The following is a 23,823-nucleotide window of genomic DNA, read 5'->3' on the forward strand; positions in this document are numbered from 1 at the left end:
CATAGTTTTTATGCAGGATCAGATAGCTCAAGGGTATTTGACTGGAATGCAACAGGTTATGGGTTTGAATCCTGGGTATGGCAGTATATTGAAATGTGTTATTTAATAAAGGGTTTTTTAACTAGGGGGGTAGTTCCAAGTTGATCGCAGCAGGATTTTTGTTAGCAATTGGGCAAAACCATGTGCACTGCAGGGGAGGCAGATATAACATGTGCAGAGAGAGTTAGATTTGGGTGAGGTGTGTTCAATCTGCAATCTAATTTGCAGTGTAAAAATAAAGCAGCCAGTATTTACCCTGCACAGAAACAAAATAACCCACCCAAATCTAACTCTTTCTGCACATGTTATATTTGCCTCCCCTGCAGTGCACATGGTCTTGCCCAATTGCTATCAAAAATCCTGCTGCGATCAACTTGGAATTACCCCCAATATGAGGAAAGGATTTTGTAAATCTAAGGGCAAGATTCATACCATACAATGAGCTATCAAGTCAAGTACATGGTATAATGAGGATTTGTGTCCAAATCCATTTTCTTGCAGTGTTCTATAAATGTGGAAAGAAGCGTCATAGCATGGGCTTTCTCTGAGCTCAGTTTCCCCTACGAGGAAAAATGGTGGATGGAGAGGGGGGGGGGGGGGGGGATATGGGGCAAATTCTCTTTTTAGTACAGGGTACCAAAAAGTCTAGTTACAGCTCTGTTTGACTTGACACAACCCTATTTTGCGGATTAGCAAACAAAAACAATTGCATACAACATTGTCATGTCCAACCATTTAAGTGTGATTAGAAGGTCAAATAACAATATTGCCTGCAGTTCTGCAACATGCCGGACTAGGGAAGTGTTTGCTGTCGGCTCATTTTGGTTTCCACTTCGCTTCCCCTTTAAATGGATTCATGTGACCTCTTCCCTGCAACAAATTGCTTGGTACATTCCTAGGTTTGTTGGAAAAATTGTGTTTTTCTCTACACCAAATTGGACTAATACTTTTTGTTTAATACATCGACTGAGTCTCATCTATCAGTGGTTTGTTGCAAATGAGTTCAATTGTCTTCACTGTGCGGTCCCTGTTAAATGCTCGCCAGGCTATTTAATGTTAAATTACAGCTGGCTATCTCACATTGCATTTGCCTTGTCTCTGTGTTGATGTTTTTCTTTAAGATGAAACCAAGCTGAAACTTTGGAATATCACCAACAAGAATGTGTTACACTTACCCACCATCTTCCACCACCTTCCCCACCTGTTATCCAAGGAGAACAGCTTGCAGCCGGCAGTACATGTGGGTCAGGGGAGAACCGGAGGTAAATCCTGCTATTTACTGTACATTTCTTTGTTTTTCTTAATTCAGAGAAGACATTCATCAAACCTAAAAAAAAAAATGACAAGTGAACCAATAAGATTCCATTTTAGGGAGTGGTGAAGTTCTACAAAAAATGGACTCCTTATATTATTACTCTACCATCCGAGACCCGAACTCGGATCTTCGCACAATTTGAATCTACAGATTGGTTCTTGCATAGGAAATTGCTTGAAAGCTCATAGATGAATGTTGAGGCTTCATATTCTGAGCCCTCTGAATCTCAGTCATCTATAACCTGGTATAGGATATTCCCCAGGCTTATCTGCTAATATAGATTACTGACTTGGTGTTGACATTTACACGTTCTTGTTGTATTGATTATTATTATGCTGATGCTCAAATCATTGTGTATCTCCCCCCCCCCCCCCCCCCCCCCATTATCTACCCCGACCCTATCTTCCCTCTGCACTATCCTTATTCTTTTCTATGTTTTTTCTACAGCAATATTTTGTGATAGTACACAGACCGTGGCAGTGTGATACTGCAAGTTACGTGTATCTGTTTATCAATATATGAGCTACTACACACTGAAACACTTATGGCATTGTGTTAAAGTATTGTACTGATCACTGAAATATGTCTGTCCTACCTTATATAAAATCAATGAAGTACTTTAGGAATAAAAAAAAATCCATTTTATAGAATGTACAAGATAAATATGATAGTTACTGTAGAGTGGGTGCTTCCACTTCCACCGGTCCTTTCTTTAGATATATCTTCACTATAAAATCAAGTTGATGTCCTACAGTGGTGCACATTTACTGGAGAGGTCTGATATAACCAACAGCATCGGGAGGAGCAGTAGGTAATCCCGCACTAGCCCCAACCACTCCATAATGTACTGTGGGAGTGTGGTGTACTTACAGCTGGGTAGAGGTCAATGTGACTAGGGGATGGCTGTGTGATATAGAACATCATTTGTGACAGAAGGAATGGCACTTCTTGCAAGAGATTATAATCTTGTAGGAGTGGTAAAGAAGGTGCAACTTCATGTTTTGTGGTATAGGCTTCATTATCGGAACAATATATGAACGCACTGGTTGGAAGGCACATCTCCAGTGGGGTGGTCTTCAATATACCGAATGTCGGCATCCCGGCGCACAGTATACCGGCGCCGGGATCCCGACACCCGGCATACCGACAGATATTCTCCCTCGTGGGGGTCCACGACCCCCCTAGAGGGAGAATAAATAGCGTAGCGCGCCACTGTGCCTGCAGCGTGGTGAGCGCAGCGAGCCCGCAAGGGGCTCATTTGCGCTCGCCACGCTGTCGGTATGCCGGTGGTCGGGCTCCCGGCGCCGGTATGCTGGTCGCCGGGAGCCCGGCCGCCGGCATACCATACTACACCCCTCCAGTGTAGTTCCCCCCTATATATGGATTTCTCCACTGATCTTATAACACAGTCCTCAAAATGTTCTTTGATGTCCCTTCTCTTTAATGAAGCCTTCTCTCCATAATCTATATCTCTACACCTTCTCTGCCTACGCCTCGCCTATCGTACATTCCCCACAAGCTTTTCAGATAATAACCTATTTGTGATTCAAGTCTCTGCAAGTGGACTTGCTCCAGTAGACCTCCTTGTGTGCTTCTAAATGAAAGACAAGACAAGGTCAGCCTGAAAGACAATTTGCAGGGCTGTCCTCGGGTCTAATAGCCCCTAGGCTGCAAGGAGAAGGGGGGATTCAGGCTGCAAGGAGAAGGGGGGATTCAGGCTGCAAAGGCAAGGGGGAATTCTGGTTGCGGGGTGAAGGAGGGAGTCTGGTTGCAGGGGGAAGGAGGGATTCTGGTTGCAGGTGGAAGGAGAGATTCTGGTTGCAGGGGGAAGGAGGGAGTCTGGTTGCAGGGGGAAGGAGGGATTCTGGTTGCAGGGGGAAGGAGGGATTCTGGTTGCAGGGGGAAGGAGGGATTCTGGTTGCAGGGGGAAGGAGGGATTCTGGTTGCAGGGGGAAGGAGGGAGTCTGGTTGCAGGGGGAAGGAGGGATTCTGGTTGCAGGGGGAAGGAGGGATTCTGGTTGCAGGTGGAAGGAGAGATTCTGGTTGCAGGTGGAAGGAGAGATTCTGGTTGCAGATGGAAGGAGAGATTCTGGTTGCAGATGGAATGAGGGATTCTGGTTGCAGGATGAAGGAGGGATTCTGGTTGCAGGATGAAGGACGGATTCTGGTTGCAGGATGAAGGAGGGTTTCTGGTTGCAGGGGGATGGAGGGATTGTGGTTGCAGGGTGAAGGAGAGATTCTGGTGACAGAGGAAAGGAGAGATTCTGGTTGCAGGGTGAAGGAGGGATTCTGGTTGCAGGGTGATATACCTTTATGGAATGACACACAGGAAGCAGACTGATCTTTTGCGCAGTATATAAGCACCAGCTGATGGCAAAGGTTAAAAATAAAAATACATACAGATGGAAACAGAAATGCCAAGCACTTACACAGTTTTAGTATTGTGCTCAAACAAAATATTTTTATTGTGCATGGGAGGAGATGTATCAAAGTTTCTTAAGCAGGGGTATGCAGCCCTGCAGCTGCTGTGGAACCGCACATCCCAGCGTTCTCTGCCACAGTTTTAGACTGCCCTAATAGCAAAGCTGTGACACGGCATGTTGGGATGTGTAGTTCCATAGCAGCTGGAGGACTGACGGGGAGATGTACTAAGCAGTGATAAAAGTGGAGAAGTGAGCTAGTGGAGAAGTTGCCCAACCAGTTAGCTGCTCTGTATACTTTTATAGTATGCAAATTATAAATGTTACATCAATGCTGATTGGTTGCCATGGGCAACTTCTCTACTGGCTCACTTCTCCACTGTTTTCACTGCTTAGTACATCTCCCCCTGAATGTTGTTCTGAGAAGTGGAGAAGTTGTCATAGCAATCGATCAGCTCCTACCTATAATTTTGTAGAATGCACTTGATAAGTGCTAGCTACTGTGTAACCTGGTTGGTTGCTATGGGCTACTTCTCCACTCTTTAGAAGGTTTGTTGCATTTTCCCCTTAAAGGAAATTAGACTTGTTAATTGTAATGATTTAACTGGCAATTTATTTGACTATAATTGTATTACTGTTCCTTTCACAGTATCGATAGTGATGGGGATCCCCAGCGTGAAGAGAGAGGTTCATTCCTATCTGACAGACACGCTCAACTCATTGATATCAGAACTGAACCAGCAGGAGAAGGAAGACTGTGTGATTGTGGTGCTGATTGCAGAGGTACCAGATAAGCAGCAACTTCTGTGACCTGACATTCCCTTATGGTCTGTGCTGAACAGTGGTGTCCCTTTTATAGTGTGGACATTGTTAAATGACATCTTGATGTGGGGTCCAATTCTTTAGCGTAGTCCGTTCCTTGATTTTCAGGTTAGTATTGGCAGTAGTAGACTTTTTCAGGTTTTGTTTTTAGACATATCTTTCTTGCTACCAGTCATCTCCTAAGAGTATAGCGGTCTCACCCTCTTATATACCTCTAGCTACAGTAACTCTTCTGTGGGATAGGATTGGCTAGCTAGCCTTCACTACCCACGCGCATCAGTGAGCCTTGGGCGCCCATGATCTTGTCACTGGTTAATCGGATATCCTTCCTTGGACCACGTTTAGTAGGTGCTAACCACTGCATACCACGAACACCCCACAAGACTTGCCGATTTGGAGATACTTTGACCCAGTTATCTAGCCATCACAATTTGGCCCTTGTCAATCGCTCAGATCCTTGTGCTTGCCCATTTTACATCAACTTTAAGAACTGAGTGTTCCCTTGCTACCTAATATATCTCACTCCATGACAGGTGTAACAGGATAGTCAATGTCGTTCTCTTCCTCTATCAGTGTTTTTAATGTTATAGTTGATTGATGTAATTGAGAACATTGGAACCACAGGAGGCATTTGTGCAGTAAGTCTGCACCGGTTATCATATGGGGGATGATGATGGAATAGGATGGCTGCACCTTATACTATGCTAGCCTGTCACATACTGTATTAGGCAGCCAAATTGGATAAGAAGTGTTAGGCTGGGTACACACTTGGCGTTATGCATCCGGTATATCGTCCGATCTGGCGGATTGGATGATATATCGTTCACATCGTTCAGTGTGTATTCACTATATCGTTAACGATGCGCGCTCCCACGGGTCGTTAACAATGTACAATATCTTTCGTTTTTTCCTTGAAATCTAAAGATATTGTACAAGACAGTATGCACCTGATGTATGTGAGTGTATGCGGGTGTATGCCGTCACTGGCGAGAAGCAAACAATATCGTTCAGTGTGTATGAACGATATCGTTTGTGGCTGGGGATCAGTCTTAGGGAAGTAGAGGACTGCACCAGTCAATAGGGGTCATCTGAAGTCATCCTCTTGCCACAGTTATGATTATGTTCTACAGTTATTTAGAAAGGTTCATGATTGGGCATTGGGGTCATTTTCAGGCCTACTTGCTGCAATATTGGGCCACAATAATGGCCTGATTATCATCAAAGTGCTCCGAGTCTCGGCTATAACATGGACAAAATGTGGAATTATGAAAAAAAAAAATCGTAAAAAAAGATTTTGAAACCATTTGAATTAATTCAGAATAATTCAAATATAAATGTTGCAGTTGGTTGAATTGATGCACGTTTCCTTGTAGTAGTAGTAATAATTTTATTTGTATAGCACTTTTCTTCAGTAGAACTTAATGTGCTTTAAAGATACCATGAACATAATACAGGGTTTATTATTCTAAAATATAGAAACCATGAATAAAATACAAAGGACAGCCATCTTGGGTCATTAATTCCAAAAATGACTCATACTACCCACAAACGATCTAGGTAAGGTAACCAATCAATTTACACTGGGCAGAATAGACAATGCTAGATAGAGATGACACACAATTCCATGAAGATAAAAAAAAATAGTAGGAGAGATCCTTTATAATAATCAGAACCATGCATTGTTTATTCTTTATAAGAGTAGCAGGCGCGGCAGCCATCTTGGGTGCACTGCATAGGTTATAATGTGCGAGATAAGCTAATAAGCTGATGCAAGGGACAAGGGTGTTATACTCCCGTTATATAAATCACTAGTGAGACCACACCTTGAATACAGTGTACAATTCTGGGCACCGTTCTACAAAAAGGATATCCTGGAGCTAGAAAAGGTTAAGAGGAGGGCGACGAAACTAATTAAGGGCATGGAGACGATGGAATACAAGGAAAGGCTTGAAAGACTAGGCATGTTTACATTGGAAAAGAGGAGACTAAGAGGGGATATGATCAACATCTACAACTATATAAGGGGACAATATACAGAGCTTGCGCGGGACCTGTTTTCGGCCATATCAACACATAGGACTCGATGACACTCGCTCAGGTTAGAGGAGAGGAGATTCCGCACAATACGTCGTAAAGGCTTTTTCGCTGTAAGGACAATACGTGTTTGGAATTCCCTGCCTGAGAGAGTTGTAATGGCGGACTCTGTCAACACCTTTTAAGAATGGGTTAGATAAATTCCTAATGGATAAGGATATCCAGGGTTATGGTGCATAGTCACGCACTATAGTTACTATAAAAAGGGATAAAATGCAACGGCTGACATCAGCATCAGTCAAAATTTTAGACAAATCATCATGCATAGGAGACCACTAATTGGTTGAACTCGATGGACTATTGTCTTTTTTCAACCTCAGATACTATGTTACTATGTTACTAAGACAAGACATACAGGGGTAAAATAAAAAGTACTAACAGAATACCCACTGCATAAATAGTTCAATGGTTTGTTCATCCTACCATTGAAAGTACCAGGAGAGGCAGCCACATACTGTAGGGTCCACTACATAGATTACAGTGGGGAATTACAGGAAACCGTAAAGTACAGTATGATGGAGTGGGGGAGATAGTGGGTAAGTGGGATTTGGAAGAAGGAGGGAAAGTGTATACAATGGCACTATTTTGCTAAAGCCATGATTGGTGTTCCTAAGGTCTACATTTACTAACTGCTATGTCCAGAAAACACAGCTGAACCTTAGCACCAGTTCAAACTCTACCAGCCTCTGTACTTTATTCTATGGGACTTCTAGGTTCCCACACGTATTTAGAACTTATTGGTCAGACAGTTTGATTGTGTGCACTTTAAACCATTGTTCTGCCCAATCAAAATCCAATTCATATTCACGTGGCTTTTGATTGGTCAGTCTAGTCAGCCAGTGAATGCAAACTAAATGTGTGATCGTTATTTGATATCACTTATCTAGTCCAGGTTCTGTGAAATACCACCATCAACTTAATATGATGGTTTAATGAAGAGGTTAAAAAATAAGATTTGCTTTTGGCTAGCTTTAGGGGTATATTCAATTGCAGTCGAAAACTGCCGTCTGTCAAAAAGACGTCAGTTTTCGACTTTTTAAGGTCGAATCCTGATTCGACCTATTCAAAGCTTTTCGACAAGTCGAGGACTTCGACTTGTCGAAAAGCACGTGGATCGGCGGAATAGCTGCCGATCCACGTGTTGATGACGAAAACGGGGCCAAATCCGACAGGTTTTGGCCCCGTTTTCGACCATCTCAATCCGACATCAAAATGATGTCGGAATGAGATGGACCCAGAGGAGGAGAGGGGGGACGAGCAACGGGGGGACAGCCAGCACGCTGCTGGAGCCGGGTGGAAGCTGCCGTGAGGTCGGGCGGCTGAGTGACATCCTGCCCCAGTGCTACTCCGTAGCGCTGATCTCCTCTGGCTGCCGCCGGCTTGCCCCCCGAGGCTCGTTCCCCCTCGCCTCCTCTGGGTCCCATCTAAATTCGACTTGAAAAAGTCGAATTTTAGATGGGATTGAATAGGGGTTGTCGGATCCATTCCGACAAATACATGTCGGAATTGATCCGACTTTAATTGAATATACCTAATGTGATAATGTTTGCTTCATGCATATGCAAAAAAACCCACACTATTGTAAACACTGTGCATTGGTTACCAACGCTCCTAATTCCATAGGTTACTAGACCTTCACATCTTACCTAACTATACTTTTTAGCAGTTCCAGTCACACATAGTCTGCCTACCAATTGTAGATTATGAACACACTTTTTCTTCATTTTTAAACTTCTCCTGTGTGTCCTTCAGCGCATAACCAATTACCAATCGTGAGAGATAAGGCTGAGGTAACCTAATTCCCCAGGAGCAGAGGAAAGGAGCGCTCCTGAGAATTAATCAACCTCAGTCTCTTGTTACAGGGCGATGTATTTACGGTCACCCTCTCTCCCAGCCGTCAGAGCCTGTCTGCGCCTTGGTATGTGGTAATTGCATTAACACTGCGGTGAGATAGGTCTACAAAAACTGCTTCTGTAGCAGAAAACGTCATGTCAGCTCGGTGTCTCACTGGTGTGGCTGCAGCCAGGAGAGCAGATATTTGTCATGCTGACGTCTCATCCTGGCATGACCCTTGTTAAAGGAAAACATGCCCTACTTATAGTCACTCATTCATTTTTTTTTTTTTACAATGGAGACTGGCACTATATTCACAGGGCTCATTCACGCCTGTTTTGTTTTGCAGTTCTTACATGTTTATAAATGGTTGAAAAGCACCTAAAAGTGGTTCTGTTTGTAGTCAGGGGATTACAGCGCTGTGTTGTAACATTTAAATGTTGAATGTAATTTATTACAATTCCGCACAGCGGTTCTCATGTGATAATATGCATTTCCAGTGCAATAGGTTTTGTGTGTGTGTGTGTGTGTGTGTGTGTGTGTGTGTGTGTGTTGCATACTTATGTGAGAAAATAAAGAACCTTATCTGATCAGGTCCGTCTGTCCACCTCTGTTTTGAAGCATACAGGCCAAATAGACTGCTTTACTACTATATAATTAGAGACCAGTTGCAGCTACCTTGTGCAGCATACTTTTACGTTAACAGATATCTTGACCCACAGAAAAAAATGGCTTACAGTATACTAGAAACAACTGGAGCTTATCTGATAATCTCCAAGTTCCCGTGAAACTGTAGACAACATCCGGGCCACGGCTAGAACCATAGCAGCATCCTTCAGACTTTGTAGTGACAGGCGACAAAGCACGGGAGGACAACCTTGCTTTGTTGCCTGATGCTGCAAATGTGTAATGTGTGTGTAGAGAACACTATTACACTACTAGTAGAGTGCAGGTTTAGTTTTTTCACATCTTCCACCAGGCCTCTTGATCAAAGTTATGTGCAAACGAATCACTTTCCAGTTTGGTGAGACACGGTGGTGACTGCGGATGAGATTTGGTCACTTGAGTATCTGGATGATTGGCTGGATGGCTTCTTGAACACATTGAGTCCTGTTAGTGTAGTTGGAAGATGACTTCCAGTATTCTGAATTTAGGGCTATATATAATAAACCTAAATTGGTTTGATCGGGCGTTGTGCTACTTACATCTGCTGTAACAGCTGGCTGTTTCTCAGTATCAGCTGCAGTGTTGGCGCATGTTTATCCATATGCACACCCATAAACTGGTCCGTTCAAAGCCATAGATTGCTGGCTAGGGCTGCATACTATCCACCTCAAAAGCAATTGTCCGGCACCACTTCAGCGCCCTGGTTGCAGCACGATGGTGGTACATTAACTAGGGTATAGGTAAATGATATTGTATGGTAATGAGTGTCAATGGGGGTTATGCAGAGATGGACACAGAGCTTGCTTCCCGCAGTAAGATCTGCATCCATCTACTCACATGCTGGAGGCCACCCAGCACAGGGCAATTCAATTGCGGACGCATCGAGTTGAGGTTGACCCGATGCCGGCACAGCCTGGCTGCGCTGGCAGGCGTCCCGGCACCATTTTTTTCTCTCGGAGTGGCTGCATGTGACTTTATGCAGCCGGCCCGAAAGCATTCCGGACACACCTGCATTGTCTGGACCACGCCCACAAAACGCTGTGGCGATACTCCCCTTGGCGGACGCTGCTGTAAATCACCTTGCAGCCTTATGGCGAAGGGTCGTGCACGCACACTGCGACCGGTGCGTGCACGCAGACCTGATGGACATGGCTGCGTCCATGTCTGAATAGACCCCAATATTAGGTGTCAACTGTTTGCAGCAAAATTACAAGAAAAAATGTCACCATTAGAGTTTCTACGCTTCTAAAATAAAGTTATTGTTCTGTCCCTTTTAAATAAAAATAACCTATTATCAGTCTTACCAGTTGTTGAACTACATGTATCAGCATGCCTTGGCTGTATTCTCTAGTACAGGGGATTTCAACTCCTTTCCTCAATTATCCTCAACAGGTCATGTTTTCAGTCTTTCTTTAATCATGCACAGCTGAACTAACCGATTTTGCTTAATTAGTAATTATCCCACCTGTTTGCACAGACCAAAAAACTGAAAGCATAACCTGCTAGGGGTTACTTGAGGATTGGACATGAAAACCTGTGCGGCTAGTACTTTAATGCCAAAATGATAATGTGTTTTACAGTTTTCCTAAAAAATTAAATAGTTCCTTTTACTATTGATCTGCGCAGAGAGAGAAGTGTCACTTGACGTAAATGTGATAATTTTGCCACTTACAAAGGAGTACACGTAGCAAGAGGTCTTATAATATTTGCATGAATAAAATAAAGGCTTGATCGCACTTCAAATACCTTTTTACGGACATGTCACAAAATGTCACTTTAATTGGCAGTGTAATTTGTGCGCTTGGTTTTTCTTTGCATCACCCTCTTATGAGGAGGTTATTGGCTGACTGATACACAGAGAGTCACAAATGTAAAGTTTCTTATGTGGAAACAGTTCTAAGGGGGGATACGGTCATTAGGTCGACAACACTTAGGTCGACCACTATTGGTCGACATGCATTATGTTGACATGGTCACTAGGTTGACATGTACTAGGTCGACATGGAAAAAGATCGACATGAGTTTTTCACATTTTTAAATTTTTTGAACTATTTCATACTTTCCGATCCACGTGGACTACGATTGGGAATAGTAACCTTGCCCGAAGCATGGCGAGCGGATGCGGTGCACTAATTGGGGTTCCCGGTCACTTTACAAAGAGAACATGACACAAAAAAAGTTAAACTCATGTCAACCTTTTTCCATGTCGACCTAGTGACCATGTCGACCTAATGCATGTCGACCAATAGTGGTCGACCTAATGACTGTCGACCTAAGTATTGTCGACCTAATGACCCATACCCGCATACACACTGTGAGATTTTGGCTATCTTTGATATTGACTTATGTGTGCTTGCGATACTGGTTATGTGCGATTTTGACTATACTTTAGTACAGGTTGAGTCTCCCTTATCCAAAATGCTTGGGACCAGAGGTATTTTGGATATCGGATTTTTCCATATTTTGGAATAATTGCATACCATAATGAGATATCATGGTGATGGGACCTAAATCTAAGCACAGAATGCATTTATGTTACATATACACCTTATACACACAGCCTGAAGGTCATTTCAACCAATATTTTTTATAACTTTGTGCATTAAACAAAGTGTGTCTACATTCACACAATTAATTTATGTTTCATATACACCTTATACACACAGCCTGAAGGTCATTTAATACAATATTTCTAATAATTCTGTGTATTAAACAAAGTTTGTGTACATTGAGCCATCAAAAAACAAAGGTTTCACTATCTCACTCTCACTCAAAAAAGTCCGTATTTCGGAATATTCCGTATTTCGGAATATTTGGATATGGGATACTCAACCTGTACTAGATAGTCAAAACTGACTTGCCTGCACAGTCTCTCTAACCTTGCGATACCGACCCGCGGGACCGTGCATCGGTATCGCAAGGTGGCTAACACTTTGCAATTTGCACTAACTTTCCTAGCGATTTGGACTCTACGGTCAAAATCGCAAGGTAATATCGCACCGTGTATACACACCTTTAGTATTAGGTTTGGCTCCCCATGACATCCGAGCGTAACCATTAATAAGAGTAATGGCGGAATTTTCGTTGATCAAATACTGTAAAATAAGGAACAGCCTTGCTCTAATCCGTACTTGTGCTGCTGGTTCACAGGTGGAAGAGTACACCCACTTCTCTTACAATACGCTGGGATCCCGGTGTTGAGATTGCTGGCGAGAATGGCGAGCGCAACGAAGCCCCTTGCGGGCTTGCTGCATTCGCCACAGGTTCTATTCTCACTCTATGGATGTTGTGGACACCCACGAGTGGGACTAGTCCCTGTCAGTCGGCATGCAGACTGTCGGGCTTTCCACCAGGCGGGATTTCGGTGTCGGTATAGTGACCGCATCCCATAGATAACACTCCCCCCCAAAAAAAAACACAAAAAAAACTGCACTTTCCTGGCTGCAGAAAGGGAAATATGCATTTTGCAGGGTCCGCGAATCCTATCAGGTATTTGTATTCTCGCTCCAAATAAGGTCCTGGGAAATGTCTTCTACGCGTTTTAAGGAGTCCTCTCCCCTTTATCAAGAAGTCTTCTTGATAAGACCTGTTCCATTGTTACCACTCTACCTTTGGGCACTGGGTTCCCGATTTTTGTCATACATAATAGACTGCTTGGAGAATTTTTTCTATTTGTTAAAACCTTTTTTGGAGATTATTTCTGCGGGCCCTAGTCGGAATTTCTGTTGGGTTTTGTTTTCTCCATTGCAGACATTGTGGGGGTAATTCAGACCTGATCGTAGCAGCAAATTTGTTAGCAGATGGGAAAAACCATGTGCACTGCAGGTGTGGCAGATACAACATGTACAGAAAGAGTTAGATTTGGGTGGGTTATATTGTTTCTCCGCAGGGTAAATACTGGCTGCTTTATTTTCACACTGCAATTTAGATTTCAGTTTGAACCCAAATCTAACCCTCTCTGCACATGTTATATCTGCCCTCCCTTCAGTGCACATGGTTTTGCCCAACTACTAATACATTTTACTGCTACGTTCAGGTCTGAATTACCCCCTGTATTCAGATGCTTGACCATTACACCAACAGGAATTGTAATGACATTGTATTCCAATATATATATACTTCAGTATGGAGTCTGTCCCCGTTTTGTAGCTATAACAGCTTCCACTCTTCTTGGAAGGCTTTCCACAAGATTTTGGAGAGTTTTTGTGGGAATTTGTGCCTATTTATTCTGTAGAGCATTTATGAGGTCAGGCACTGATGTTGGACGAGTAGGCCTGGCTCGCAATCTCCGTTCCAGTTCATCCCAAAGGTGCTCGATGGGGTTGAGGTCAGGGCCCGTCAAGTTCTCCCACACCAAACTCCTCAAACCATGTCTTTATAGTCCTTGCTTTGTGCACTGGGGCACACTCATGTTGGAATAGAAAAGGGCCTTTCCCAAACTGTTGCCACAAAGTTGGAAGCATAACATTGTCCAAAATGTATTGTTATGTTAAAGCATTAAGATTGCCCTTCACTGGTGTTAATGGGGCTAGCCCAAACCCTGCCTGAAATACACCCCTATACCATTTTCCCTCCTCCACCAAACTTCACAGTTGGCTTATTGCAATCAGGCAGGTAACGTTCTCCTGGCATCCACCAAACCCAGACTCACCCATGTGACTGCCAGACAGAGGCGAATGATTCGTCACTCCACAGAACATGTTTCCACTGCTCCACAGTCCAGTGTCTGTATGCTTTACACCACTTCATCCAAAGCTTGGCATTGGACTTGGTGATGTGAGGCTTGCATGCAACTGCTCGGCCATGGAAACCCATTCCATTAAGCTCCCGCTGCACATTTTTTGTGCTTACATTAATACCAGTGGAAGTTCGGAACTCTTCAGCTATGGAATCAGCAGAGCATTAGCGACTTTTACGCAACATGCACCTTAGCAGTCGTTGACCCAGCTCTGTCCTTTTAGGTATCCAGTTGATAGATTGACAGTGTCTATTTAGACAGTCAATAGATAGACACCATATGTTAGACAGACATTAGGTCGACAGGGTCAAAAGGTCAACATGAAAAAAATGTCAACATAAAAATGGTTGACATAAAAAAAGATAGACAAATGTTTTTTTTTTAATTAAACATGTTTTTGGACTATTTCATACCTTCTTTATCCATGTCGGCATAGAGTTGGTTATAAATCTTGTGGCGAGCCTCTGAGCCCGAAGCGTGGCGAGCTCGCGAGGTTATGCCTTTCCACAATTGGGGGTCCCAGATGACAAAACTATCCACACAAACCACAAAAATGCAAAAAACACGGTGTCTACCTTTTTTGTGTCGACCATTTTCATGTCGACCTTTTGTACTGTCGACCTTTTGTCTGTCTAACATATGGTGTCTATCTAAAAATGCAAAAAACACGGTGTCTACCTTTTTTGTGTCGACCATTTTCATGTCGACCTTTTGTACTGTCGACCTAATGTCTGTCTAACATATGGTGTCTATCTATTGACTGTCTAACTAGACACTGTTTATCAACCCACACCCATCATTTTATGTGGTCTTCCGCTTTGTGGCCAAGTTGCTACTGTTCCTAAACGCTTCCACTTTCTAATAATATCACTTATAGTTGACCGTGGAATATCCAGCAAAGGTGGCATCCAATCACAGAACCACGCTTGACGTCGCTGAGCTCTTCAGAACAAATTTGTATCACAAATGTGTGGAAATGGAGACTGCATGGCTAGGCACTTGATTTTATACACCTGTGGCAATGGGACTGATTAAAACACCTGAATTCAATAATTAACAAGTATGGCCAAATACTGCTGTCCATATAGTGTAGCTGTGCAAACGTGTTTTGTTCTTACCCTATCAGTAATGCCCCGGATTCCCCCAGTACTGAGGCAGCACTAGGGCACAAGCTGTAACATGTGAGGTTTTCGCTGTCTTTAGAAATATGTTTCAAGCTTTTTATTGGCACATCTATACTCATTTTTTTTTTTTTTGGGGACAGACACAGCGTGTGATTGATATGTATTGCTGCTTTTAAGGTACATTTGAATACACTGCCAGTCAGAACAATAAACAGAATTTTACCATCCAATCTGTCTAATAAGCTGCCAGAGATTTCTTTATTTCAAACAGTTATGTATTTTTCCTGTTTTTTTTTTCTTTTCAAGTGTTACAAATACAGTTTCTGTCAATATGGAAATTCATGTAGGAACTTTCAAGAATAGAAAATATATCTACATTTATAGCGCAGATACATTAATGCACTATTGGTTTTTAAAATTTATTTCTAAGTAGGGCTTGTCCCGTACTGTCTCTGCAGCGCAGTCCTGACGTAATAGGCAGGTAACTAATGTATCTATGTCCAAAATGAGATTGCTGCCATTTCATGTCACAAATTATGGTGACCCTGTGAGTAGGTCTAGATTACTCAACTCAAGAGCACCACTCCGTCTAACAAAGAAATGTTGCGTATGGGGTTTTAGAAAAGTACACAACAAAAAATTGTAAGTGCATAAAAATGCACGGTGCGTGTAAAAAGTAAAATTATATATATATAAATATATATACACACACACACACACACACACACACACACACACTATGGGCAGTAGTCAATTGAAGTTGGAACTGCTGTCTAGTCGGAAAGACGGCAGTTTACGACTTTTTTAGATCGAATCATGAATCGCCCTATTCAATAGGGCTGCCGTTTTTCAGATTTGTTGGCAATTCCGACTTGTCGGAAAACACGTGGATCGGTGGATTAGCCGCGGATCCCACATGTTTTGGCGGATTTGCGGCCAACCCCGACAGGTTTTAGTCCCGTTTTCGACAATGTCAATCCGACCTTGGAAAAAAAAAAAAGTTGAATTGACATTGTCGAAAACGTCCAAAACCTGGCGGACTTGGAGTCAAATTGAATACTGATAGATATATATATATATATATATATATATATACAGGTTGAGTATCCCATATCCAAAATGCTTGGGACCAGAAGTATTTTGGATATCGGATCTTTCCGTATTTTGGAATAATTGCATACCATAATGAGAGATCATAGCGATGGGACCCAAGTCTAAGTACAGAATGCATTTATGTTTCATATACACCTTATACACACAGCCTGATGGTAATTTTAGTTAATATTTTTTATAACTTTGTGCATTAAACAAAGTTTGTGTACATACACACAGTTAATTTATCTTCCATACACAGCTCATACACAAAGCATGAAGGTCATTTAATACAATAGTTTTAATACTTTTGTGCATTAAACAAGGTTTGTGTACATTGAGCCATCAGAAAACAAAGGTTTCACTATCTCACTCTGACTCAAGAAATTCCGTATTTCGGAATATTTGGATATGGGATACTCAACCTGTATATACATAGTTCCTCTCCTTGCCTAAAGCGTAAATACTGTGTTTGTTACTTGCACAGTACCTTACAAATGTGGTAAAACGGGGTGTGCAGGGGGGAGTGGGAAACAGATATTTATTGGTTATCAATTGAGGGTGATCAGTGGAAAAGGGCACATGCCACAAAATCTTTTTTTTTTTTACTTTTCAACTAGATACTGTATGTCTTGAAATAGAATACCAGGGATCTATATTTTGCTGCTGGTGAGAAACCGGCACGTCACTATGCTAGAAGTTATTGGAGTAGACGCTAGATGGGAGAAGCTACTTGATGGCACTAACGTTTCCAACTCCATGTAGATGTGGCACCTACCTCTCTTCCACCGAGCCTCCCAATTATAGCCAATATACTGCAGCGTAAAAATAGACATTTATTGTGAAGATACAAAAGTAAATGCAGTCTTCAGTATAATAATTTATTCTTAATAATATTCTGAATTCCAGAGTATAAATATAGAGAGCTGTTCACACTGTAGGCATAGAAGTGTAACCGAGAGATTACGGCTCTGTGGACTCTTATTTGGCACGTTATTGCTATTTATAACATACAGGTTGAGTATCCCATATCCAAATATTCCGAAATACGGACTTTTTTGAGTGAGAGTGAGATAGTGAAATCTTTGTTTTCTGATGGCTCAATGTACACAAACTTTGTTTAATACACAAGTTATTAAAAATATTGTATTAAATGACCTTCAGGCTGTGTGTATAAGATGTATGTGAAACATAAATGAATTGTGTGAATGTACACACACTTTGTTTAATGCACAAAGTTATAAAAAATATTGGCTAAAATTACCTTCAGGCTGTGTGTATAAGATGTAAATGTAACATAAATGCATTCTGTAATTAGATTGAGGTCCCATCACCATGATATCTCATTATGGTATGCAATTATTCCAAAATACAGAAAAATCCGATATCCAAAATACCTCCTGGTCCCAAGCATTTTGGATAAGGGATACTCAACCTGTACTAATATCTCCGTTTTAGATCCTGTTACACTTCTATAGATATTGTGTGAACAGCTCTATATACCCTGGAATTCAGGATATTATAATATATTAGAAGTCCGCATTTACTTTTGAACTTTTATGTTAAATGTTGATTATTTTTACGCTGCAGTACATTGACGATAACTGATATCCAAAAAATATCTATTCCCCTGCCCTCCCTTCTCCAACTAAACCCTCAAACCCCCAATCCCCTCCCTTGGTATTTGCACTAAGGAACATAAGTATGGTATAACAAGGATAGTGGATGTATGAACAGGATGTGAAAACATTAAGTCAGAGGTTCCTCAAGCCACCCTATCGGTCCAAGTTTTAGGGATAACCATGCTTGGGCACTGGTTACTAGATTAGTCAATTTGATTTAACCATCTGTGCTCAGCCATGTATTTCCTTAAAACCTGGACTGTTGGAGAACCTTGAGGACAGAGCTTGGGAACCACTACATTAAGTGAGATATCTACTGTACATAGCTTGACAACAGTTTTGGTGAAAATAGCACATCCTGCTAGTAATGGTGTGTGTAATCTTCGGGTTACTGGGGGTGAGGAACGTAGATGCTCAGAGTAACTGTTTGTTAGGAGCCCTAAGACTTTAGGCATTGTAAGTAAATAACCATTTTATCTATATTGCTGCGAAAATATAAGCTTTGCCTTATCAGATATTTAGGAGACCGAAAGTTCTCCCGCGTTGTCCTTTATTAGACACTTACTGGCAAGCGGAGAGGTGGGATCTACCCCATAATTTATTATCTGTAAAAATCTATATTGCTCTGTGTTAGTACATGTTTTCTGTAGAGAAACCTGCACTTTATTCTTGGTAGTCTTAGGGGCTTATTCATTTGGTGCCGTTTTCTTTGGCTAGCCGAAAAAACTGCACTAATTTGACATTAGTGTATTTAATTGCGGGCGTTTTCGCCCATTTTGGAGTGACTTTCCGCCCATGTCTTTTCCTTTTTTTTTTTTTTGTGGACGAATCGGCATGGGTGAAAATGGACCTAAAAACAGGCGAAAACATCCGCAAATTCACCAAAACATGTGGATCGGTGGCGACTTCGCCAATCCACGTGGTTTTTGTCCGTGACGGTTATTTCCTATAGTCGAAAAAATGGCACAGGCATTGAATAGGTTGAATGTAAATTTGTCCTATAAACAGCCAAAAAGTGCAGTTTTTCGCCTGGACAAAAGAACTGGCACTAAATGAATACGCCCCTTAAAGTACTGAGGTGTATTGTCCACCTCCCCAGTGGTCTGTTTCCCTTGCCATAACTACTGTAGCTGCTTTAGATGGACAAAATCCAGAGACAAATGGTTACCACAAACCTGGTCTGTGCAAGCCATTATCACCATGACCTTTCTGACCCTGGTAACTGGTACTGTAGGATAGGTTAATAGGATTTTAATTACCTACCGGTAAATCCTTTTCTCGTGGTCCGTAGAGGATACAGGGGTCCATTTAGTACCATGGGGTATAGATGGGTCCACTAGGAGCCATGGGCACTTTAAGAATTTGATAGTGTGGGCTGGTTCCTCTCTCTATGCCCCTCTTACCAGACTTAGTCTAGGAAACTGTGCCTGAGGAGACTGACATACTTTGAGAGAAGGATAGATAAGGATAGTGGTGAGATTCCGAACCAGCACACACAACAAGAGGAAAGCCAAGCTAACCAAACTTGAAACAGCAACAGCTGAACCAACATTACTTAACCAAGTAACAGTGCAGGAAGAACGAAGCACTGGGCGGGCGCCCAGTATCCTCTACGGACTACGAGAAAAGGATTTACCGGTAGGTAATTTAATACCTATTTTCTCTTATGTCCTTGAGGATACTGGGGTCCATTTAGTACCATGGGGATGTACCAAAGCTCCCAAACCGGGTGGGAGAGTGCTGAGGTTCCTGCAGAACTGATTGACCAAACTGAAGGTCCTCAGAGGCCAAAGTATCGAACTTGTAGAACTTAACAAACGTGTTCGAACCAGACCAAGTCAGTGTACGGCAGAGCTGTAAAGCCAAGACACCCCGGGCAGCCACCCAGGAAGAACCCACCGACCTAGTAGAGTGGGCCTGTACAGATATTGGACATGGCAAACCTGCCGTGGAATAAGCATGCTGGATAGTAAGCCTGATTCAGCGTGTAACGGACTGCTTTGACGCAGGACACCCAATTTTATTTGGGATCATAAAGAACAAACAGCGAGTCCGATTCACTGTGATGAGCTGTTCGCTTGACATACACCTTCAAAGCCCTCACAACATCCAAAGACTTTGAAGTAGTAGAGGTGTCGGTGACAACCGGAACCACAATAGGTTGGTTGATGTGAAACGCAGACACCACTTTAGAAGAAATTGCTGACGAGTTCTGAGTTCAGCTCTGTACTCATGGAAAATTAAATAGGGACTTTTGTGAGACAAAGCCCCCAGCTGCGACACACGTCTTGCTGAAGCCAAGGCCAACAGTGTGACGGTCTTCCACGTAAGATTTTTTACGTCCATCTCCTGTAGCGGTTCAAACCAGTCCGATTGGAGGAACTGCAGTACCAAATTGAGATCCCATTGTGCCGTGGGAGGCACAAAGGGAGGTTGGATGTGCAGAACACCTTTCAAGAACGTCTGGACCTCAGGGAGAGAAGCCAATTGTTTCTGAAAGAAAATGGACAAGGCCGAAATCTGGACTTTTATGGAGCCCAGACCCAGGCCCACATCCACACCTGACGGCAGAAAAAGCAGGAAACGTCCCAGATAAAATTCCACCACAGAATAATTTCTGCTCTCACACCAAGAGACGTATTTCTTCCAAATACGATGGTAATGCTTAGACGTTACCCCCTTCTTGGCTTGGATCATAGTCGGGATAACCTTGTTAGGGATCTCTCTCTTGGCTAGAATCAGCCGTTCAACTTCAATGCCATCAAAAGTAGCGGCGGTAAGTCCTGATAGACGAATGGGCCCTGTTGCACAAGTTCCTCGCGAAGAGGTAGAGGCCACGGATCTTCGAGGAGCATCTCCAGAAGGTCCGCGTACCAGGCCCTTCTTTGCCAGTCCGGAGCAATGAGCATTGCTTGAACCTTTTCCCTTTTTATTTGCTTAAGAATTCAGTCCGGTTTCGGTACTACAAACAAGTTGGAATAATACCCCTTGTTTTGCAGATGAGGTGGAACTGGAACAATGACTTGAGTCTGTACCAGCTTTTGGATGGCATGCTGTAAAGTTATACTTGCCTCTTGTGAAACTGCAAAAAGAAGAAAAAAGAAAGACTCTGTGTTGGGGCACACTTAGAAATTTGAAATAAGTTTATTAAAACTTAACATTTAATTAGTAACAAATAAAAGTAATAAGGAGTTTGATACAAGAAAATGTTCAAGAACACAAAATAAATATATATATTGACAGAGGTTGCAAACAAGAGGGGAGAGATTAGGGTAATAAATTGAAATCAGGGTAAGCCTGATACAAGATTAAGGGCACCTGTGGCGAAAAATATACTGAAAAGCACAAAAAGTTGTTAATTATTGTGGTGCCTGATTAAAGCAAAAATCAGTAATGGGGTAGAAGTAGACGATATGTACATATAATCACCGCAGTGATAATTGTAGGTAGACACCTAGTCTAGATACCTTATGAAAATAAATAAAAGGCACAGAGGTTCATAATTGAGATGTCCAATGACTGAGGGTAATCACCTGGTAGAGATTCTGTTTGCTAAAGGACTAGATCCTTAAGGATAATAAACCATTTGAGAGAAGAATATGGTTATTAGAGATACAAAAGAGCATTGATAAATAAACACAAGGACAAAGCCAAATGTTGATAAATGATAGGTAGGTTAAGAAGTTGCTCTAACACTTCTGCTGTTTGTGATCAGAGGTCACAAACTTACTGCACCTGATATTCCCAAGGGGTCTCCCTACTCGGTACTGATCAGGCTTGTCAGCGCTTAGCTTCCAAGGTCGGATGAGATTGGGCGTTGCTGCTGAAATATGGCAGTAATGAAACACTAGGACACAAATGAGAGAGTGTAATGAGTAGTGAGCAACAAGGTACTTCTGCTGTCCAGTTTCTAGCGCAGATTCTCTGTTGCCGTGGGCATTGCAGAGAGTGGTCTCGCATCTGGATGAGAGGGTACTAAAATTAGAAGTGAGATATGCTCAGAATAGGGAGGAAACCCTGCCTTCTGCTGTCCACTGTCTTATATAAATATATAGCGGACAGAGGATGAGAGAGGTGGGTTAGGCTCACCTATTGAAAAAAAAGGGGGGGAGGGGGAAAAAAAAGGGGGTAGAAGAAGAAATAGTAATGTGGTGAAATCACAAATTATCAAAGAGTAGATTGATATCAAAAAAGTATTACATTTATGTGACACAGTGAACAAGCCACCCTGGTGAAACGGTCCGTCTGTGCTCAGTGATGCTGAACTCTCTTTAGTTCAGATCACTCATTGGGAATCCCTGGTATTGTATGTGCCCATCAGGACTCTAATTATCATGTTATTCAACTGATATTGACACATAATCAATATTGTTTTTTCTATGTTTGCTATTTTTGATCCTTAATTACTGTTCTAAACCATTTTCTGGTTTACCTTATAAATGTAATACTTTTTTGCAGAATCCCTTCTGCATCAACAGGGTTTTTTACCCATTTTTGTTAAACTTTTACTTTATTACTATGCAGCCTGTGTTTATTTTTCCTTTCTCCAATTAATTGTTTTATTTCATAAATCTACTCTTTGATAATTTGTGATTTCACCACATTACTATTTCTTCTTCTACCCCCTTTTTTTTTTCCCTCCCCCCCTTTTTTTTCAATAGGTGAGCCTAACCCACCTCTCTCATCCTCTGTCCGCTATATATTTATATAAGACAGTGGACAGCAGAAGGCAGGGTTTCCTCCCTATTCTGAGCATATCTCACTTCTAATTTTAGTACCCTCTCATCCAGATGCGAGACCACTCTCTGCAATGCCCACGGCAACAGAGAATCTGCGCTAGAAACTGGACAGCAGAAGTACCTTGTTGCTCACTACTCATTACACTCTATCATTTGTGTCCTAGTGTTTCATTACTGCCATATTTCAGCAGCAACACCCAATCTCATCCGACCTTGGAAGCTAAGCGCTGACAAGCCTGATCAGTACCGAGTAGGGAGACCCCTTGGGAATATCAGGTGCAGTAAGTTTGCGACCTCTGATCACAAACAGCAGAAGTGTTAGAGCAACTTCTTAACCTACCTATCATTTATCAACATTTGGCTTTGTCCTTGTGTTTATTTATCAATGCTCTTTTGTATCTCTAATAACCATATTCTTCTCTCAAATGGTTTATTATCCTTAAGGATCTAGTCCTTTAGCAAACAGAATCTCTACCAGGTGATTACCCTTAGTCATTGGACATCTCAATTATGAACCTCTGTGCCTTTTATTTATTTTCATAAGGTATCTAGACTAGGTGTCTACCTACAATTATCACTGCGGTGATTATATGTACATATCGTCTACTTCTACCCCATTATTGATTTTTGCTTTACTCAGGCACCACAATAATTAACAACTTTTTGTGCTTTTCAGTATATTTTTCACCACAGGTGCCCTTAATCTTGTATCAGGCTTACCCTGATTTCAATTTATTACCCTAATCTCTCCCCTCTTGTTTGCAACCTCTGTCAATATATATATTTATTTTGTGTTCTTGAACATTTTCTTGTATCAAACTCCTTATTACTTTTATTTGTTACTAATTAAATGTTAAGTTTTAATAAACTTATTTCAAATTTCTAAGTGTGCCCCAACACAGAGTCTTTCTTTTTTCTTCTTTTTGCTGAACCATTACTGACTCTGGGAGCACCACCAACTCAAATAATTGTTTAGATGTCTTTATTAAGAATCTTTAAATTTAAACTTAATATCGTTGGTTATTTTCTGAACAGTTTTTTTACAATCTGTGTACTAATCTATGTTCTTCATTATCACATTTCTCCTGTGCGGAACCAACCAAATCTCTGTTAACTCTTGTGAAACTGGTAAGCTTGATTTGAAGAATCTGTGAGGTGTGGAACTCCAGTCTGTAGCCCTGGGAAATAAGATCTGTGACCCAGGGATCCTGGCATGAACTGGAGCAGATCTGCCTGAAGAATTGTAGTCAGGGCTCCCACCTGACAGCCTTCTAGGCATTGCGGTCTACCATCATGCGGAAGGCTTTGAGGAATCAGAG

At 42.0% G+C, this 23,823-nt stretch overlaps 1 protein-coding gene and 2 pseudogenes across 1 annotated transcript in view; 2 read left to right on the plus strand and 1 right to left on the minus strand.

The window, feature by feature from the left end:
- The window catches only part of MGAT4B (alpha-1,3-mannosyl-glycoprotein 4-beta-N-acetylglucosaminyltransferase B), a 530,095-nt gene that overhangs the window by 264,505 nt on the left and 241,767 nt on the right, over positions 1-23,823 (plus strand). Inside the window, exons 3-4 of the mRNA XM_063928535.1 lie at positions 1,161-1,301; positions 4,424-4,557. Coding sequence (XP_063784605.1) covers positions 1,161-1,301; positions 4,424-4,557 — 275 coding nt within the window. The remainder of the gene's footprint in view (positions 1-1,160; positions 1,302-4,423; positions 4,558-23,823) is intronic.
- Positions 21,489-21,607, minus strand: LOC134938744 (5S ribosomal RNA; annotated as a pseudogene).
- Positions 22,674-22,792, plus strand: LOC134937895 (5S ribosomal RNA; annotated as a pseudogene).

Source organism: Pseudophryne corroboree, chromosome 6 (genome assembly GCF_028390025.1).
Source record: "Pseudophryne corroboree isolate aPseCor3 chromosome 6, aPseCor3.hap2, whole genome shotgun sequence".
Classification (NCBI taxonomy): Eukaryota; Metazoa; Chordata; class Amphibia; order Anura; family Myobatrachidae; genus Pseudophryne; species Pseudophryne corroboree.